Raw genomic sequence first — 19,740 nt, 5'->3', positions numbered from 1 at the left:
TCCATTTCAATGACTATAGATTGAAATTTATTTTCATCAGTTTGTGGGTGTGTGGTGAAATCAATGTTTGCCAACAAAAATCTAATCCTTCCAAGCTTAAGTATACTGTCTACACCCCCCACCACCACATGTACACATGCAGTGTACACACATTCATATGCATAGTATATAGACACTCACCCTATATACACACAAACTGCCTACACAGGAAGACGCACACAAACAAAAGTGTACACTGTATACATACACGCACGCTGTATAAACAGATGCACACCAAATCACCGGGAAGACCAGGTCAAACCCAACCATGCAACGTGAAAGCCAGACTCCGAAGGATTCCTGTGACAGAGGGTCCAGCCTAGCAGGACTGTCCGTGCAGCGTGACAGCAAAGCTGGAGCGGACCCACACTAATACAAACTGGCAGATCACGCATCAGACATGGAAAATGGGAGATGGCGCAAAGCCAGAGAAGAGTGACCATGCAACCAACGAGCCAGGGGTGAGATCCGAAGAGAGGAGGCAGGGGTGCTACATGGCGGAGCTGCCTGTCACCTGCTCAGGTGAGTGCAGAGCGGGAGACGAACCCCAGACACCCTGAGATGGCTTGTGCAGGGAGAAGAGTCAGTGGAAGCTCCAATCACTCCCACGGCAGCTGGTTCACCCTCAAACTCCCCGGCGACGTCCCCATGAGGGCATCAGGGTATGTGTGTGGGGGGGGGGCGGGGGAGGGATGGCAGATATTTTCCAAGCAGCCCCAGAAAGCAGGGGGCACATAAGCCCCAGCTTTGCCCTCCAGGCCATGCTCGGAGGGTCAGCCAGTTGGCTCTCAGCCACCCTAGTGTTTTCTCTGCTCTCCCAAGGGCAGAGGATTTGCCTGGTAGTGCCAAGCCCGCCCTCCCCCTGGCCAGCTCAGGCCTCCCGCTCTAGATGCTCTTGCCTCTCTTGTGTTACGCAGGTGCAGAGAGCACTGACCCCCAAGTTGGGCCGGAGTCACCCACCAGAACTGGGGGGAGCCAGGCAGGGCGCCCCCAACGGAGCTCTGGGAACCATTCTGGGCTGGTGGTGCCCAGGGGCCAGGCTGCTCCAGCTCAGCAGGTCCCACAGCATGACAGGGGTCATTATGGGATGGAGCGCCTGGGGGTGAATCCTTTACCCTCCTGGCCCCAACTCACACTGTGCAAACTCACGCTCCCAGGCAGCTTCCCACGCTGCCGGCAGCTCTGCAATGAGCCATCAGCTGCGGCGACAGCCCAAGGCCAGAACCAAGGGGCGCAACCCACCCCCTTCCCCAGAGCTTGGGGCCGGTTCCCCTCCAGACCCAGGTCCAAATGGACCCATCTCCCATCTTAGCAATGCAAAGAACAAGTCAGTAAAGAGACACCACAAACCTGGCTCAGGGGCTGGGGAATAGGACATGTGCCCTTTCCCCTCTAGCGGGCACCAGCTCCAATCTGGTTACAGGTGGAGAGGACTGGTTGGCTTGGGCGAGTGGGGCATGGGATACGGGACCCTTCCCCTCCAGGGCACTGGTGCCAGTCGCAGCTGAAAGTTGTTACTCATTGCAGGGGACAACCTGTGCCGAGCAGAGCGGCCGCTGCATCCCCACAGTTTCATGCTGTCCCATCCCCCCCACCCTCAGGGGGTACATGAGGGTTTGCCATGTCCCTCGCTGCCAGTGGGGTAACAGGAGCCAGGGCCATAAGCACACAGGTGTGGCGGCTGCCGGAATCCAGAGAAAGGCCCCTGCGACTCAGCTGACGACAGGCTTCCCGGAAGCCGGGTTATTGATCGAACGCAGCTGGGCTGTGTGTGATCCCAGAGGGGAGCCGAACCCACAGCCCCAGGAGCTGTCGCAGGGGGCAAGACGGGGCGGGCAACATGCTGACCCCATCGTCCCCACTCTCCCGGGGCCCTGGTGCAGCTCCCAAGCAGTGACCTTCCCAGGAGAGGATGCCAAGAGCCAGCTGGCAGTAAAAGGCCAATGGGTTCAGGCACTGGCTGCAGGCCAGTCCCAGGAGCTGATTGGGACGGAAGCGTGAGCAGCTGGCGGCAAGTTTATGGGTGGCTGCAGCCACCGGATACTCAGCTCACCTGATGTTCTGGGCAGTTAATGGGGCCGCACAAGTCCGGGAGCTCTACCAGCACAGCTGGGAAGCAAAAGGTGCCCTGCCCTCCGGGGGAGCGGACTGACTGCCTTGCCCTTTCACCCGAGACTCCCAGAGCGCTGAAAGGATGTTCCTTCAAGAAGCTTCACAGCTGGGGCCAGGTTGCTGTCCCCAGTGGCAAGGTAAACGGAGGCACGGAGCACTGCAATCACATGGTCAGGGGCAGAGATCAAGACTAGAACTTAGGAGTCCATACTGCTTTACCACTGGACAACACTCCTTTCCAGAAACAAGAACAGGATCTGGGAGCCCTGACTCCCATGCCTCCTGCTCTAGCCATTAGGCCACACTCCCCTTCCATCGCCAGGAACTGAACCCAGGAGTCCTGACTCCCAGATTCTTGCTCTAATAACTCCTGTGATCTTTGCTTTCCACCACCCAACATCCTAAGTAGCCCAGGCTGAGGTTGAGGGGGAAACAACCCAGGGCCCGTTTAGCCAAGGGAGTGCAGTTTCAAAGACGCGACGGCTCCAAAGTGACCGCAGGTAACCAGCGTGACCCACGCCTCCCGGTTAATGGAGCAGAACCGATCGGAAACCTGGGCCGGCAGCCTCTCCTATCCCTCTCCACAAGCCGCTTCCGGCGCTTTGTGTTTGTGGTTTAATTATTATTTATGATTTTGCTTCTTGGCTCGGAAAAAAAAATAAGACCGGAAAACAGAAGAGAACATTAAACTATCAGTGAGCACTATAACCTCCGGCCAGGACAGCTGCCTCCACACTGCACCTCCTGATCACCCCCCGCCCCGATTAGTACCATCTACACTGCCATCATGCCTACGCCCCAAAACCTAGAGCAGGGCTACAGCTGGGCACAACTTCCGATCAAAACTTTTTTGGGTGAAAAATGCAGATTTGGGTCGACCGAAACAGTTCACAACTTTGTGTCGATTTCGGGATGTTGTTGCCGGGGGGGGGAGGAGGGGGGGAGGAGGGGTGGGGAGGGAGGAAGAAAAAAACAGTGGGGAAAAAGATTCCCAAAAAACCAAAGTGTTTTGACCTTTCAATTCAAAACGACCTTCACTTTATATATATATAAATAAATAAAAACGGGGATGGGGGGGGAATAAAGCCCAACATCAACATTTAAAAAAAAATGTTTTTTGATTCACGGAAAATGTCATTTTCGATTTAACTTGAAACAATTCCCCCCCTGGTTTTTCAGACTTGCCAGCGAACAGAAAAATCCATTGCTCATACAGCTCTAACCAAAAGCTTTGCTGCTCTGGAGAGGCTCTGACTCATCGCCGGAGGTGGGCCAGGGTCCGGCTAAGGTCACCATTAAGAACGTACTACGTGTTTTGTTCTAACCCAGTAAACACTAAGGCACTGCCTGGGAAAAGCCGATTGGGATCACAGAGTGGGAGAAAAGGGTGCTCAGGACCAGGGTGACAGAGGGAGTCCCTGGATCAGGATGGATTGTGACAGGCATCTGGGGCGAGCCCAGGGCACAGGAAGGAGCCTGAAGACAGACTTCTCCTGCCCACCATGCCCGTGTACATGAAAAAGCAGACGTAATCCCATTCCAGGCTCCGGGGAGGAGGTGGGAACAGCCTACCTGCAAAGCGCAGCAAATGGGGAATGACACTGCCTGCAGAGGACATCTGATGGGGGGCCTGCGGGGGACCCAGTCAGGCCTCTGAAACCCCCCCACCCCAGTAAATGATCCCCCACAGGGAGGGGAGAGGCCCCCACAGCTGCCGGATTGTGTCACACACTGCATAGACGGTGGTTGCAGGCGTGAGGCCTAGGGTCCCGAGAGACAGGTCGGTCAGTGCCACATGTAATCCATACCCCATTGCTAGGAGGGGAACCCAGAGCCCGAGTGCAGCCCACTGAGTCAGGAGTTCAAACTTCCCTGACCCTCTGTTCTAGCCATCAGGCTGGGTGCTGCAGCCTAGCGGACACCCCAATGCTGCTGTGCGGGAGATGTGTTTGGAATGAGGGGGGGTGGGGGAACGACACCTACTCCTCCCCACACCAGCCATGAATGTAGTGGGAGCTACAGGACTGCCAGGAGAGAGGGAGAGCTGGGTGCGTGCGGTGACAGATCAGACAGACGCTGCTCCTGACTCTCTGCTACCTTGTCTTGTCACTGGCACCTGTGCAGAGCAGGTCCAGAACAAAGCCACCCTGCCTGGGCCCCCATGTGCCAGTGTCAGCAATTACATGGAGCTGGTAGACCCAGACCCAAGTGCTCTGCAAAGCATCCAGCCCCAAGAGCAGCTGCGCTCTCCCACCCCCCGGCAGACGGACCGTGTGTGGCCAGCCACGTGTTGGAGCCTGCAGGGAGGCGACTAGAGCCCGGCGTCAGGATTTGCCTTCCCCGCAACTTGGCCAGTGGCTCCTCCCAGCGCTGGTCGTGTCCGGCTGCACCCCCTCCCATCCTGCCCCACAGCTGAGACTGGAGTTCTGAACTGTTCCCAGCTACACGGCGGTGGGGGAGATGGGACAGGAGAGGATAAATAATCGGCTTTTATGCTCTCAAGGGCCTCACAGGTGATAAACGCAAGGATCCCTCACCTACTGTTGAATGCAGCTGTCTCTGGGGTGGACCACGGAAGGCGGGCACGCAGGGATTTTGGCCAAGAAGCACCGGGCAAACCTGTGGCTCTCACACAAAGCTGCACCAGGGAGGAGCAGGGCTTTGACGTGCTGGCCCCAGAGTCCTGCGCAGGGAGGGGACTGTGTGTGATTCCCTGGGGAGGAGAAGGGCCAAGCTGGCCCTGCCAGGGTTCACCCCTGTGGTTCCAGAGATGCTGGGGAAGCCGTCCCCTCTGGGAGAAAGGGCAGTAAGAAAGAGGGTAAGAGCTGAAATAAGAGAGAAAGTAATGGTGGGAAAGTCAGACACAGAGACGGCAGGATTAAGGAGGGGTTAAGCCTGTTATGTAATGTCCCTGGTGGGGACCTGCCAGCGAGGGCTGGAGAGAACCTGCCCCAACTCCGCTCCCCAAGCCAGGCTCCTGCACATGGCAAGACAGGGTCAGTCTGGGAGGGGAAGGAAAGAGCTGGGGAGGGGGGGTCTCTCCTATTTCTGTGCATGCCAGGGAAATGCACAGATCAGTGCAGGCACCCCTTGCCCTCGAGCAAGGCTCAGCCTCAGCCTGAGGCAGGGAAAGGGCTGAGCCCAGCTGAGCATGGTGCCAGTGGGCAACACTGCAGGGGAGACTGGCCCTGGCAAGCTGCAGCCCTGCACGCTGGGGTGTGAGCTAGTGTTGGTGTGCGGGGCAGGGCTGTACACGCGGTTGCTTATGCGAATGCCTCAGCCAGTGCCCGCAGTGCAATGCCTGGACGAAAGAAATCAACAGCCTGAAAACCCTCCTCTTGCCACTCAGGGGTAGACCACCAGGCAGGAAAAGGGGAGTCCCCCAGACTCCTGACCGCTCTCGTCCACTTCCAAGCCTCAAGGACTGGGGCAGGACAGCACAAACCTGGGTTTGCATCTGTGCAGGGCAAGAGCACTTCAGCGTCCCCACCTGCCTGACCAGGGATGTATTGGGGGCTGCTGGAGGCCCCACAGAGGAGACAATTCCTGGATACAGCTGGGCATTTTCAGGCAGCTTCCCCAGTCCTGCCCCCGCCCAGATCAGCCCTGGAGCCCAGACACTCTCGTACTCAGCCATGACCTGACGCCTACGGCTGCCCCATCCCATGGTGTAAGACAGCCTTGGGGCAGGGGGACGAGCCGACGTCCCAGCAGCAAGAGGGCTCTGAACATCCCAGGCAGGGGACTGAGCCACCTGGCTGCAGACTCACCCACCAGGACTCTGAAACCTGACCCCCTTGGCACTGCAGCCCCACGGACCGGCCCTGAGCTTGCCTGACTCCTGCCTTGCCCCGCCGCAGCCAGTTCCTTCCTGGTTGGTTGTATAACCACTCGGTGGAGATCAGGCCCAGAGTCTCCACTGAGCTGCTCCAAGGCCCCAGGGGCATGCACACCAGGGTTAAACACCTCAGAACACTTCCAGTGGACAAATAGCCACTGACATCAGCCAGTGGCCTCTCAGGATGGACTAACCCACGGGGGCATTGGCTAGCAGCCCTCCGTGTAGGTCCCAGTCACATCACAGCCTCAGTACTGTACGTGCCTCCCCTACGGGGGATAAGCTAAGCACTAAGGCCCAGAAACCAGTGGGATTGGGAGCCTCAATACCTTTGAGGATCTGGGCCCAAGTGCTTAGGGTCAGGGAGCTGGAGCAAAGCGGGTCCTCATCTCTCCCCCGGCCCAGCTGGTGGTGGCCGATGTCGAAGGCTGATCTCTGTGGAGCCCGGGCAGCTCCTGTCTTCCTACTGGGGCAATTTTTGGTGCCTGTTACCACTGCCAGGGGCCGGGAGCCGCACCTGCTGTGGCAGGCTTTTGCCTGGTATCTGCAGTGAGAGAACAGGAGGGATGTGGTTGATGGGGCCGCCCCAAGCAGCTGGATTTTGTTACTGCTCTACCCAAAGCAATTTCCCCTCAAATACAGATGTGATCCCCGAGTTTAGAGCCCTGGCCCAGCCGCTGGAATTTAGGGCAGGGTGGGGGCCAGGGGTGCACAAGATTCCCCCCTCCCCACACAGCTGATTCTCAGGATCTCTCTCCACTTGTCCAGCTCCTTCTACAAACCCACAGTGAGAAAACAGAGCCCCCTGGGCAAGGGGGGCAGAACTTGTATGAAAGCAAAGCAGCTTGAAGCCAGTCACCGTCTCTTAGCCCAATCCCAAGGCCCAACGGCAAGTCCCAGGCCTAGGGCCCTTTACTCAGCCAGTCTCGCTTCCATTGGGGAGGAAGGGCAGAGAGGGACAGAAAAAGCGACCAAGGGGCTGAGACGAGATCTTGGAATGAAATCCAAGTGGAAAATTACCAGTCTGGTCCCATGTGCTCACATGATGGGCTGTAGGCATGGGAGGCTCAACCCTGGGCTGGGGCTTTGGTGACCCGACATCTCTGATCTGTACCCAGGGTATTAAATGCCCCACTGCCCGCTTCACAGTTCACCAGAAACCAGCAGCCAGGGAAATGCCAGAGAAGGCTGCTGCTCCCTCCCTGGCTAAAAAGCCCCTTGCCTAATGGTGCCACTGAATGGATCCATTGTCCCATACAGCCCAGGGCATCCAGCCGAGGCATCTCAGCAGAGAGGAAAGGGACTGGATGTTCCCAGTGACAGTCACATGGGAACAGATCCGTCGAGAGAAATTTGGGTCTCTGGTACATCATGTTTGCTTCCTATTTCACTTAATTTACATGCACGTTACAGAGGTTTGGGGGCCCCAGTACAACAGTCCGCCCATTCTCCCTCTCATCAGCTCTGCATGGGAACCCTGTTTTCTGGCCCAGGTGCCCAGCCCCACGGCCTCTGGGATAAATAGGGCGCAGGAAGCTCCAACATGGCACAGCTGGGAGGGGTGCGGTTGGGTTCTGGGAACAGGACCGTGTCCCCATCTTGCACTGTACAGTAACTGGCACACACCAAACCAGCCGCCCCAGATGGGCGTCTCCAGCTGCAAGCGCTGCCCGGTCCGTGTCACTGGAGCGCCTTTTACAAGCAGGGCTGATTTGGGTGATTCGTGACAGCAAAGAACGGACTGGGCGGGGGCCAGAGGCAGCGGGTGCAGGTGTGGTGCAAATGTCTCACATGCAGTCCTGCCCGGCTGCATCTCCTGCCACGCCAGCCCTTGGCGTCCCACGCACAGCTCTGCCAATACCCCTCCCTCCTGACCTGCCCTCTCCCCAGCCTGCTGTGACCACCGCTCCAGAGCCAGCGGTCTAGGCTTCCCGAACACCCAGAAACTGGCAGCACAGACCCGCTACCGGTGGGATGATGAAGGGGTTGCTGCAATGGCACAAGGATGCAGCATCAGGGGAGCTGATGCCCCCTCTGGCAGCAGCAGAAGGGGATGGGTTTGACCCCCCAGCTGTCCCAGGGCAGCCACAGTGCGAGGATGTCTGGCTGGACTGGGTCCCTGGAACAGGACTCCCGGGAGAACCCAGCCCTGCACAGCCTAGGCCAGAGGGGGAGGCTTGGAAGCCAAAGGGTGAGCTGGCTACGCAGCTCAGTGCCCCTAATTAGGTCTCTGTGTCCATCTCGCATTCTCTCCCAGGCTCCAATCCCCAGAGTTTACATAACAGGTATAATTGTTTAATATCAGCTTTGGCACGCGCGCACACACAAACACACACACGCAGCATGTCAACAGGCAGCTGAGAAGCGCTCAGGGCACGCCTAGAAATCTCTTGGGAGTATGTCACGGCAAGAACCCACGGCCCCCTCTCTGTCCTGCCACCTCCCAGGGATCTGTGCACAGGGGGGGTGAGTGAAGCTGGGGCTCAGGGGAGGATCCGCGGGATTCTCTCCATTCCGATAGCAGACCCTAAGGCACCAGGGGCTGCCAGAAACTAGCCACCCCGACCAGGATCTGGGCCGCGTGTGACGAGCTAACAGGTTTCATGTGTAGCACCTGGCCAGCAAGAAGCAGGTGCCCTATTACAGATCACAGCTGCCCCAAGCACGCTCTGTGCCCTGGGACGGAGCCCACAGACCTCAGGTCCCACCCCTGCAGCCATGGGCTGAGTCCTTCCCGTGGGTGATGAGAACCAGATCAAAGGATTGAAGGGGGTGGGGGCATTGGCACTTCCCCCACCCCCACTTCCACCTGTGCCCCCGGGTACAAACCCCTCCTCATTGTGAGTGAGCAAGGGATGCTGTGAGCAGACCCCAGCCCGAAACCTCACTGGGATGAGCCAATCCTGCCCATTCCCTCTACTATTGGAGGGGAAAAGACACATGAGGGGGCTTGGGTGGTTTAAAGCCCAAAGGCACTGCAAATCCAGCCCACCCCTCTCCCGAGGGAATGTGAATCTGGGGGTGCAGCTTGGGATCAGGGACTTCCCATCCTGCCCCCCCCGCCGCCGCCCCATAGACAGGGTAGCTCAGTTTCTATGCACCACCCATTCAGTCCTTAGCCTCACTGCCCAGACTGCCAGTAAGGGGGCCGGGCAGTGCCAGCAGTGAGGTGGTTTCAGTGATGGGAACTCGACCGAGCTGATGACTTCACAGCACACGGGGGTGTTTGTGCGGTATCTTTGCACCATTTGATAATTCCACCTAGCTCTTCTTGAGCACGCTCATCAGCAGCTCTCAACGCGCTTTACCACAGGGGTCGGTATCATTCTTCCCAAGGCACGGAGAGGTTCAAGTGACTTGCCCAAGGTCTCCCAGCAGGCCAGCGACAGAGCTGAGAATAGAAGCTGGGTCTCTCCTGAGCCCCAGTGTTCCACCCACGAAGGCACAACACCCACCTGAGCCAGGCCGGCTGGAGACCGCAGTTCACAGAGACCCAGGGTGGATCAGCCATGGGCAGCGGGATGTTTTGTTCCAGCCCCATCAGCGAGTCCAGCCGGGCTCACACCCACTCGGCCGCATGCCTGTGGGGCTGCATCACCCCGAGTTGCCCCCACCCAGCTATAGGCTGAGCTACAGCTCAGGGGGGGCATGCACAGCATTTGGCTCCAGGTGTGGCTTCTCCTCAGTGTCTGTGGGGCTCAGGTTTGGGGGGTGGGGAACAGCTGTGAAGCTTGGATCAGGAGGTGGATTTGGTTCAGGCTGCTCTATTCTTGGGCCTCCTCCCAACACTTCACCTGCTCTTCCACCTGTGCCCCATGGGCAGCCTCTCTCCTCCCTGTCCCTGCTCCCCATCAGCAGCCCTACGAGGTTACTTGCCCCCCGCCCCCAAAACAGGAGATCCCCGCACCGAGCCGGCAGCACCTACCGAGGGGTCCCTGGCTGGGGAGTCTGTCCGGCTCTCACTCCTCTCCCATGGCTGGCTGGGGCAGCGGCTGTTGGGCCGGAGCATAGGGGTGAGCACTTCTTGGGTGGGACTGCGGGAGCAGCCGGGGGTGCGGTTGCCCTTCCTGCTGCAGGACTCCAGGTACTCCTTGACGTAATCGGAGCGGCTGGCGGCCTGATACAGGCTCTGCAGGGCACAGAGCTCCTGGCGGTTGCGGGCGAGGAGTGGGGTGTGGGTGGGTGAGTCCAGGCGGTAGGGTTCGGAGGTGTGCAGCCCGGCGAACTCCCGCGCCAGGTCCGAGTGGCTGCTGGACTTCTTGCGGCTGAGCGTGGACGGTGTCGCCATGTAGCTGGTGGGGCTGCTGGTGGGGCTGGTGTAGGCGTAGCACGCTCCCCCGCTCAGGCCCCCGCTGCCCAGAGGCCTGGCCAGCATGCGGCCATAGCCCGGGCTCAGCCTGATGCTGGACTCTGGGCACAGCGCCAGACGGCCCGCATCGTAGCTACTGGTCGGGGAGGTGCCCGAGGTCCGCAGCCGGCTGGAGGGCAGATAGCTGCTGGGGGGGCTCGGCTTGAAGCTGACCTTGTCCTTGTCCGGGTAAGAGGCGACAAAGCTAGAGCCATAGGAAGAGTAGGAGCCGTAGCTGGTGGGGGATTTACTGTAGGAGGAGGCGGGGTAGCGGGAGGTGTCTCCATAGCGCTTCAGCGGGGAGGAAAGCTGGGACATCCTGGAGACTGGGGCTCTGGGGGCACCGCTGGTGGCATTGACTGCAAAGCAAGAGCACAGTGGGCACCTTGAGTCCCTGCCCCAATGAGCACCGCCCCAACACGCTGCACACACCCTGCCCCAGGCTTGGAAGCTGCCCTGGGGACAGACAGGGGCTAGAGACCTGGAATCCCCCCCTCCCCCACATATTGAGAAAAGGCTGGAGACCCCCTTATGTGCCAGCATTCGGGGCAGGAGACCCCTGCTATGGGAGCCTGGAGGTGACTTGGCCAATGTAGCTGTGGGAGACTTAAAATCTCTGGATGGGAGAGACAAACATCCCTCTCCAACTGCCTGGGAGAAAACCCCCTGAGCCGGTCACCGGAGGGGCTGGGATGCACAGGGGCAAGGCCCAGCAGGCCCCACAGCGGGGACGCACCAGCTGGTTCGAGCCCTGTGCTGGATATGGCTAAATCCTATGCACAGCAGCGCGGGCCCACTCCATGGCAGCGGGACCTGGCTGTGTGAAGCCAAGTCCATCAGGCGCCCCGTATCCTGAGGGCTGGCAAGGGTAGGAGCATGGGGTAGGCTCAGGAGTGGCACAGCTGGGTTCTAGAGCGGGTTATGGCGGGTGGGATGGAAAGAGGGATGTACTTGTGTGGGGGCAGACAGCAGAGAGGGGCCAATAGGGGGTTGGGATCCAATCCAAACCAAGCCCCCTTCCTAAGTCCCCAGTGCTGGGGTGGGGCAGGCGCTCAGCACAGAGGGCGAGTGGAGCAGACTGAGCCACGCAGTCCCCACAAACATGAAACCCACTGACCCCACGGCAGGGAAGGAACCACCTTTGTATGGGGCTGCATTTTAGACCCACTTTGCGCTGGGGCCAACAGCGACCCAACGTGCAGGGCAGGGTCACCCACTCAGAGGATGATGAACTAGGTGACGCCATAATGCCCCAGGCCCTTTATGTAACCTGCAGCAGGTCAGGGAGCATGTGTGTGCGTGCACACATCTGTCTGCGTGTCACTGTGTGTGTGGAATTCCTTCCTGACCTCATTCGACAGTCCATTTAAGCCTTGGAGCATGAGTGTGGCTGACAGATTTATGGCTTCTCATGTTATCATTAGCCCAGGACAGCTCAGCCTTCCCCGCTCCCCTCTCCAGTACAGCCACAGAACGTGACTCGATATCCTCTGAGGCTTAGAGCTGACACAACCACTCATTACATTCACTGATCCCAACCAGGTTCAAATCCAGCCTGGCGGGGTGGTGACCGAGAGCTGGTCCCGGCTGACAGCCATTCCGTAGCCACATGGGAAATGAGTTTGTCAGGTCTCAGTCCAGCTCCCAGGGGGACATAGCGCACCACCAGAAATGCTGCTCACTGACCCTAGGTGGGCGGACTCAGCAGAGAAACTAAGGACTGAATGGGTCGTGAACCCCCCTCTCATTCCCAACCCATCCCTAGCTTTGAGGTTCCCCCCAGAATCTGTCACCAAGACCCCAATAGGTCGGGAGAGATGGTGGGGAAATTCCTGGGATGCTTGGCAGCACCCCCACCCCGATTCCGGAGCACTCACTCTGCCCCACCCACACAGGGGAGGAGGGGACAGAGGGCGGGCAAGGATCTCACACATGCTGGGGATGCTCTGTCCTCTCAATTAGACTCAAACCCAGCGACCACTTGCCACAGGGGGTGCTGCAGAGACGCGAGCGAGTGACAGGGACAGATGGCAGCAGAGAGCAGGAGCCTAAACAGAAAGCAAGGGCCCTGGATTCTCTGCGGCTTTGTTTACAGCAGCCAGTGCCCTGCACCGCACAAGGCAGAGGGGCCTGCTTCTGCCCAGGTGAGCAGAGCTCAGGGTAGGAGAGGTCACCCTGTGCTCTTCTCCGTAGAAAGTTTCGGGAGCAGGGAGAGATTTTCCCAGCACGTCCTCAGAGCCCCACAACTCAAAATGTTTTCGGAGTAACAGTAATAACAGTGCCTTGCTTTACCGAGCTGGGATTATTCAGAGATGCTTCTAACTCACAATGCTTGGATCTGAATCTCTCCCAAAGTTGAGGGAGGTTTGGGATGTCAGGCACATCTCTAGTGTTATCACCTTTCCGCAGATGGGGAAACTGAGGCATGCAGAAGGGCAGGGACCCGGTCATCTGCTGGGTGGGATGCTGGCAACGACCTCCTCCTGGGGCAAAGGCTCGTATGCCAAGGCTCCCGGAGCCCTGAGAAGATGAAAGGGTGTCATACACCCGCCAAGAGTCATTACTGCCAGCCTGGCAGAGAGATGAGAGGCAGCCCACAATCCATGCCGCCCGCCCTCCCTCTCCATGGCACTGGTTTCACAGCTGGGGTGTGTGTGTTTGGGGGAAATGTGACTGAAAGGGAGGGTGCTTTCTCCTCCCTGTCCCATGGAGGGGCAGGACAGGTGCGGCTGGGATCTGCGGGAATGGAAAGAGATAAGGGAGAGAGAGCTGGGAGAGAGAGAAAAGAGCAGGGAGGAAGAAGAAAGTGCGGGAGGTTCAGGGCTGGAGTTGTGAGCCTGTTCCCCAGTGCGAGGACTTGCGGGCTGGAGCCACTCAGCCCAAGCTCTCTGCTCCGCTGCATCTGACCCTGCTGAGACCTAGCTGCTCCCATCAATAATTTAGCACCACGCACAAACTGCAGGCTGGAGCCAGCAGCCGGGGCCAGTTCCCCTGCCTCTCCCCACCCGCCTGAGTGAGCCAACCTGAGCGGGTTTGTATGGGGGATGATTTCATCAGCTCAGACCATCCTCCCACCCAGGCCTGCCCTGGGGCATTGGTATTCCAGAGACAGAGTCCTGGGGCTATTCAGCAGCTGCCAGCTCCACTCTCCAGCAGCTGTGCCATGCAGCCGAGCTGGCTGGAGATGCCATCCCAGCCTAAGTGGCCAGAGGCCTGCAGGAGAGCAGTAGGACGGGCGTGCTGAGCTGGGGGGAAGGGTGCTACTGGGCTGACCTGGAAGCCAGCCTGGAGAGTGCAGAGCTAGGCGGTGATGGCCAAGCCCCAGCTGCTGCAGCAGCTCCATGGACAAGGCAGCTCTCAGGTACGGGAAGTTTTTGCCACTGTGGAAGCCAAGGGTCTAGCTAGGACTGTGCATTAGCATCATGGGAAGCTCAGTCTGCAGCCCTCTTGGGGATGGCAGGGGGCTGCACCTCCAGGGGGCACCAAGCACCAGCCGGGGCTGCCCTGTCCCAAGGATCTGGCCAGCTATGCTCATCTCTGGCCTCAGCATCGGGCTCCATCCACAAGCCAGCAGAGAGCAAAGAGGAGCTCGGATCAGTCCTGAGCAGAATGCCTCCACTGGGCCCAGAAAGCGCAGGGTCCCATGGAAAGGCAGGGACTGGGTCCCCCTCCTCCCATGGCTCCCCAAGCACTGCACAGACAGGAGCCCCATTCTACGCATGGCGAAATGCAGGGAAGTGACTTGCCCACGCCCACCCAACGAGTCAGTGGCCGAGCCGGGAATAGAACCCAGGAGTCCCGAGTCCCAGTACCTAAAAGCACACTATACACCGCGGTCAGGTGGGAAGAGGCCGTGTAGGTGTGAATGTCACATGTGCCAGGGGCTCTCTCCCCAGGGCACCCCCTGGGCCTGCCCACGTTCACCCCATCAGCTGCCCAGAGATATAAACAGATCCAGCAGGTCATGAATGGCCAGTCGTAGAAGCCGAGGAACTTACAACTAGCAGCGAGGAAGGGGCCCCTGGGCCCAGGCTGGAGTATGGCCAGCACAAGACCCCCCCTCACAAGCCCACCAGTGGCACTCGGGCCCCTCCAGAGGAGACACCCACGACAAACACCATCCAAGACTTGGGTAAAAGTCCTGCCTAGCTCAGCCAATCGGCTTCACCCCCTAGACAAGCTGGGGCTGCCTCGCAAACAGGCCCTAACCGGGTGGGAACTTTGCTCCTGGAATGGATCCATTGGGTCAGAAAGCGGCTGGCACAGGGCCCAGGGGGACATTACACCAGACGGGGCTCTGGCTGGTCCCCAACCGGCTCCAGGGATTTACGTGGTGGTTGGGAGGCAGAGGGAACTCCCAGGACGTCTCCTCCAGCCCTGTCACTCCCTCTCTTTGCTTGTTTTCCTTCCCTTGCAGGACAGCGGCTCACATGGCTCAGAGTCTCTAGTCACCAGGGAAACCACCCTCATTCAAAGCCCTTTCAAGGCGAGCTCTCCACACACCTGGACATGCTCCAACCTGACGCGCTTGCGGCAGGGGACAAGCACAGACATGCTGTCCTCTGCTCGGCCGCGGGACGTGGCCCACACCCCTCATAAGCCCCAAGCTTGCGCAGCACCTCGTCTCGGGGATCTCAAAGCACTTTGCAAAGCCGTTCATTTGGGGTGCTCCCCCATGCCCAGGAAAGGAGTAAGTTGCTCTCACACCCCTTGCACGGGCAGCCAACGAGGCCCAGGGAAGTGAGGTCACCGGCCTGGGGACACACAGCAAGTCACTGACGAAGCAGACTCTAGAGCTTAGGAGGCTCTAACCACTACAGCACACTCCTTCTCGGAGGCAGGGGTAGAATCCACGAGTCCGGACGCTAAACTCCGTGCTCTCACCACTAGACAGCCCTCCCCCACTCAGAGCCAGAAACAGAAGTCCCGGCTCTGTGCCCTAACCACCAGGCCCCAAGGCCTCCCACGTACAGCTACATGAAAGACACCTTGTCTCTCTAGCCAAACCACTCATGGGGGAGAAACTCACCCAAGCTTCTGCACCGAAACTCCCAACCTTGCCCAGCAGATGCCTCCATCCCTCCCAAGCCTGGTCAGTTGGTGAGGTCATCCCCTGAGCAAGTGCTGTGGAGAGACCTCGGGAAGCCACACTCCATTTAAGGCACCCTGCACAAGCTCGGCCCTCACGACCATGTGTGTGGGTGTGTCCCTACACCCAGCGGCGTAGGGGAGCACCGTCTCGCTCACCTGGCCTGGTCCCAAGGGGCGGGGCCATTCCGTTGGGAATTGAGAGAGTCTCAAGCTTCAAAATTCATCTCTAGATTCCGAGCTCCCTCAAATTCTGGGGTGTCTAGGTCCACTTGCGATTATGGCTCACCCCTTCTGCAGCATTTGGGTCCCTGCCCAGGAATCAGCACTAGCCAGTCCCTAACCCTGCATCCCAGGCAGTATGAGATTCAGCCCCGGAGGCCACATCTCCAAGTGCACACTCACCCTACCCCGCTGCACCCCCCCAAGGCAGGGTTTCGACCGAACAGAGCTGCACCCTTCAGCCCCACCGCCGCTGAGAATATGCACTCCGGATTTTCCACTGGCAGCCGAGTGAAACTGAGCCGGGGCCGGGTGTGAAATTGGAGTCAGCCGGAGGGAACGTTACAGATCCACAGGGAGATGAGCCATTTCACCTGCTGTGCTAACCTAGTTCACTTGCTCCCTTGGTCTGGGCTCAGCAACGCCACAGGGAACTGCCAGTCACCAGCGAGATGAGTTTCCCAGCCTCAGCCCAAGCAGCCACGGAACACAGACCCTTACAGACCCAGGAGCACCCCGTAGTCAGCCCCTGCACACAGGCCTGCAGCAGGCTGGTCTGGCACACGGAACCACTTCAGATCCAGTCCAGAACTAGCCCCACTTGTGGAAACACTTCACCTCCGATCCGGGAATTTACCTGAGATCCTCATCCCCATAGTAAATTGTCTGAGGGACCTAGCTGCTCTAACCCAGAACCTTTGGTGAGCTGTGAAGCTCCATCCAGGTGCACTGGCCCCCTGGCAAGGTTGCCAGCTCTCTTGACTTCCTGCTCTTTCCACGCAGTAGTCATCCCAGAGTCAGTAGGAAACTATTTATGAGCAAAAGCAAGCCCAGGTGCACAAACCTGTTAGGCAAGCAGGCCGCAGGGTGAATAATCCCCCTGCAGGCAAATACTCCAGTGAGACGCCTGGCTCTTCCCTGCCAGAGCTCAGCCCCTTTACCAGGAGCAGCAGGAGGCCAGATGGGCTGGGCTTCCCAGCTGAAGCCTTCATCTGCATAGTGGAGATTTTGCTTCGAGGAATGCAGGGATGGCTACAAAGATGCCAGCTGCACCTGACAGAGGGGCACCGGCACAAGGATCTGGTACCATCTAAATGCCATGAGAACCCCCTGCTCCCTGTCCAGGCCGTGGGAGCCCAGCATAGACCCCCACCTGCTCCCTGGCCAGGCCGTGGAAGCCCAGCATGGAGCCAGCTCAGATTTTGCAGGGCTGAACCCAGAACAGACTCCTCAGTGCACCACCGGTATAGGCCCTGGCACAGATCCGTGCAAGGCAGGGACTGTCTGGCCATGGGCTAAGCTTCCAACGACTGCATCATTCGCTCTTCCCTGCTGCGCCCATATCTCCGACATCCATTTCCGCCTCTAGCCCCTTCCGTTTCGAAAGCCCCTTTCATGCCAGAGACCCTGCCAAACTCTCGCAACTCTGCCAAAGCCCATGGACGTGCATAGGGATAAACGAGGGGTAGGATTTACCCCTTCGGCATGCCAAGGTCACTTCCCTTGCCCTTAAAAAGCAGCCACCTCTGGGGTGGAACAAGCAGCTGACCTACAACAGAGAAACTGCTTTTAGAAAGAACACACTATGCCTTTGAAATGAAAGGGGTAGGGGGCTGTGAGAGTATGGGGCTGTGAGGAGAGGGATTCAGGGGAGACCAGGATGGATTATTACCCAATGACACAGGCTAACACCTCAAGGCTTGCCAAATGTGCCAGGAGATCTTAGCAGATCAGAGGGACCAGCTCCCTAAGGTTACTCTTCATGGGAAAGTTTTCTGTGTGCAGGAAAGAAAGTCCTGCCCCATAGGACCTCTTCTACCCACCCTACCCCAGGAGGGTCCCTGGGCTGCTTACCGTCTAGGACTGCCACCTTTACAAGAACTGCCTTCCCTGTGGGATTCACAGGACCACGTCACACCATCCTGGTGCCCAGGGCTGCAAGAGACAAGCCGAGCGCACCATGAGAGCCGGGAGAGGAGAGCCGAGGTGCAAGAAACCGTGTGGCTCTCTCCAGTGGCAGCGCTGCCCTTGCACGTACAGCACCTCTCAGCAGACACCGGTGACTCAGCCTTCCACCGCCCCCGCGAGGCAGGGACACCCCGTCACTAGCCCCATTGTGCAGCTGGGGAAGTGGAGGCACAGAAAGATGAAGCATCTGGGCTAAGCTCACAGGGCGAGTCGGTGGCAGGGCTGGGACAAAGAACCCAGGAGTCCTGGCTTCACATCTACCGCTTCCACCACCCTGCTCACTCTCCGGTCTATGTTAAAGCTCTAGGGGAGACTAGAGAGCCAGGGCACAGATCCTGCCTCCTTCCATCGCCCCAGACCGCCCCCTTCTCCCCATTACCTTCCATTGTCTCCACATGGGACAAGGATGTGATGAAATGGGACTGTTCTTAATGGTTCCTCTGAATGGTGTGGGGGTGCCTCAGTTTCCCCTAGGCAGTTCTTAAGTATCTAGGGGGTGGGATAAGGGTGTGTGATCATTGCAGAGCCCTAGAGGGCAGGTGTGTGCAGGGGTCTGGACACAGAGAAGGGCCGACACCCTGTTTCCTGGCAACTTGTGGCCTGGCCCTTCCCCCCTGCAAGGTGAGAGCTAAAGGGGTTGGAGAAGAAAGGAATCAGGTGACCTCCTGGCCCGGGAAAGGGACAAAGCCCAGAGGAGGAGGGACTGGAGAGAGTTTCAGTTTGGGGCTGGCTGGGGACATGGAGTGAAGTGCAGACGGGGTTGTCTGGCTCACGGCCCCCAAAACGGACCCGGCTGAGGGGTCCTGTTCTCTGCACCTACAAGCTCTGTTTTAGACCATGTTCCTGTCGTCTAATAAACCTCTGTTTTACTGACTGGCTGAGAGTCCCGTCTGACTGCGAAGTTGGGGGGCAGGACCCTCTGGCTTCCCCAGGACCCCGCCTGGGTGGACTCGCTGTGGGAAGCGCACGGAGGGGCAGAGGAGGCTGACTGCTCCGAGGTCAGACCCAGGAAGGTGGAAGCCGTGTGAGCTGTGTGTCCTGCAGACAGGCTGCTCACAGAAAGGAGACTGCCCCAGAGTCCTGCCTGGCTTCGTGGGGAGCAGTTCCAGAGCATCGCCTGGGGACTCCGGGACAAAGGACATGTGGGACGGGGAGGGGAGGCTGTGCAAGTCTCCCCCTGCAGCGGGGGAGACTCTCTAGGTACCACGCACAATGCAGACGACAGTCCCTTCCATGAGGACTTTGTCCAGGCCAAGGAGACCCCTTCTGGACACCAGCCAGCTGACGCTGGGTCAGTCAGACTGGTAGCTAGAGAGAACCGCAGGGTCTGCCTGCGTCCAGCAGCTGAAGCCCCTTTATACTATTGTCATTACACCAGAACATCCCACAAGGGAGCCTTCCTAAGCCCTGTCCAGGAAAGCTCAGGTCAGCCCCAGCCTGTTCCTCCACCCAGACTGGGGGCTGAGCTCCCCCTGGGAGTCCCGTGACCCCAGCCCCTGTCGATGAGGGGCCTGGAGACTACTTCCAGGGCAGAGGAATGGGGGAGCCAAACACTGGCCTCTCCTTGGAGCAGAGCTGGCCAGCTGGGCCTGACACAGAGGTGACCCTGCGGTCTTTGCAAACCTGCAGCATTGGAATGCAGCAGCCAGAGGGAAAACAAATACCCACAGCAGCTCATCTCAGAGGAGCTGCAGGGCAGGCCCCCAGAGGGGCAGCGCCTGGGCCAAATGTCTGCACAAGCCCTGGAGACTGCACTCCCCCTTCAGAGGGGCCCCTCCCTGGCAGGCTGAGGAGCATCAGTAGCCCACTGCAGGACAGCCTTCCTTTTGGGATGAGTTGTTTAGTGCCTGGAGGGGGGCGGGAAGGAGCAGGGAGTCCCCCAGACCAAGCCAGGGGTATGTTATGCCAACAATTCCTCCAGCTGGTTTGATTTGTCCACTCTAAGGGTGGCCCCAGAAACCTCCTCCCAAGATCAGCGTGGAACCTAGCCCGGCTGGCGAGAGTTGCCAAAGGGATGCAGTTTGTCAACAGATAAGAGAACACGCTTAAACCCTCCCACGCTCCCTGCCAACAGCCCACGCCCAGCCCTCCGCCTGCAGGGCTCCAGGGGGAACGGCAGTGACGC

At 58.9% G+C, this 19,740-nt stretch overlaps 1 protein-coding gene across 1 annotated transcript in view; it reads right to left on the bottom strand.

Annotated features, from left to right (window-relative positions):
• Positions 1 to 19,740, bottom strand: part of USP2 (ubiquitin specific peptidase 2) — a 58,091-nt gene that overhangs the window by 36,876 nt on the left and 1,475 nt on the right. The window contains exons 2-3 of the mRNA XM_074936813.1: positions 17,502 to 17,582; positions 9,915 to 10,696 (exon numbers count right to left, since the gene is read on the bottom strand). Coding sequence (XP_074792914.1) covers positions 9,915 to 10,655 — 741 coding nt within the window. The 5' untranslated portion in view covers positions 10,656 to 10,696; positions 17,502 to 17,582. The remainder of the gene's footprint in view (positions 1 to 9,914; positions 10,697 to 17,501; positions 17,583 to 19,740) is intronic.

This window comes from Natator depressus, chromosome 22 (assembly GCF_965152275.1).
Source record: "Natator depressus isolate rNatDep1 chromosome 22, rNatDep2.hap1, whole genome shotgun sequence".
NCBI lineage: Eukaryota > Metazoa > Chordata > Testudines > Cheloniidae > Natator > Natator depressus.
The sequence above is the reverse complement of the archived record's forward strand: the minus strand, read 5'-3'. Positions and strand labels throughout refer to the sequence as shown.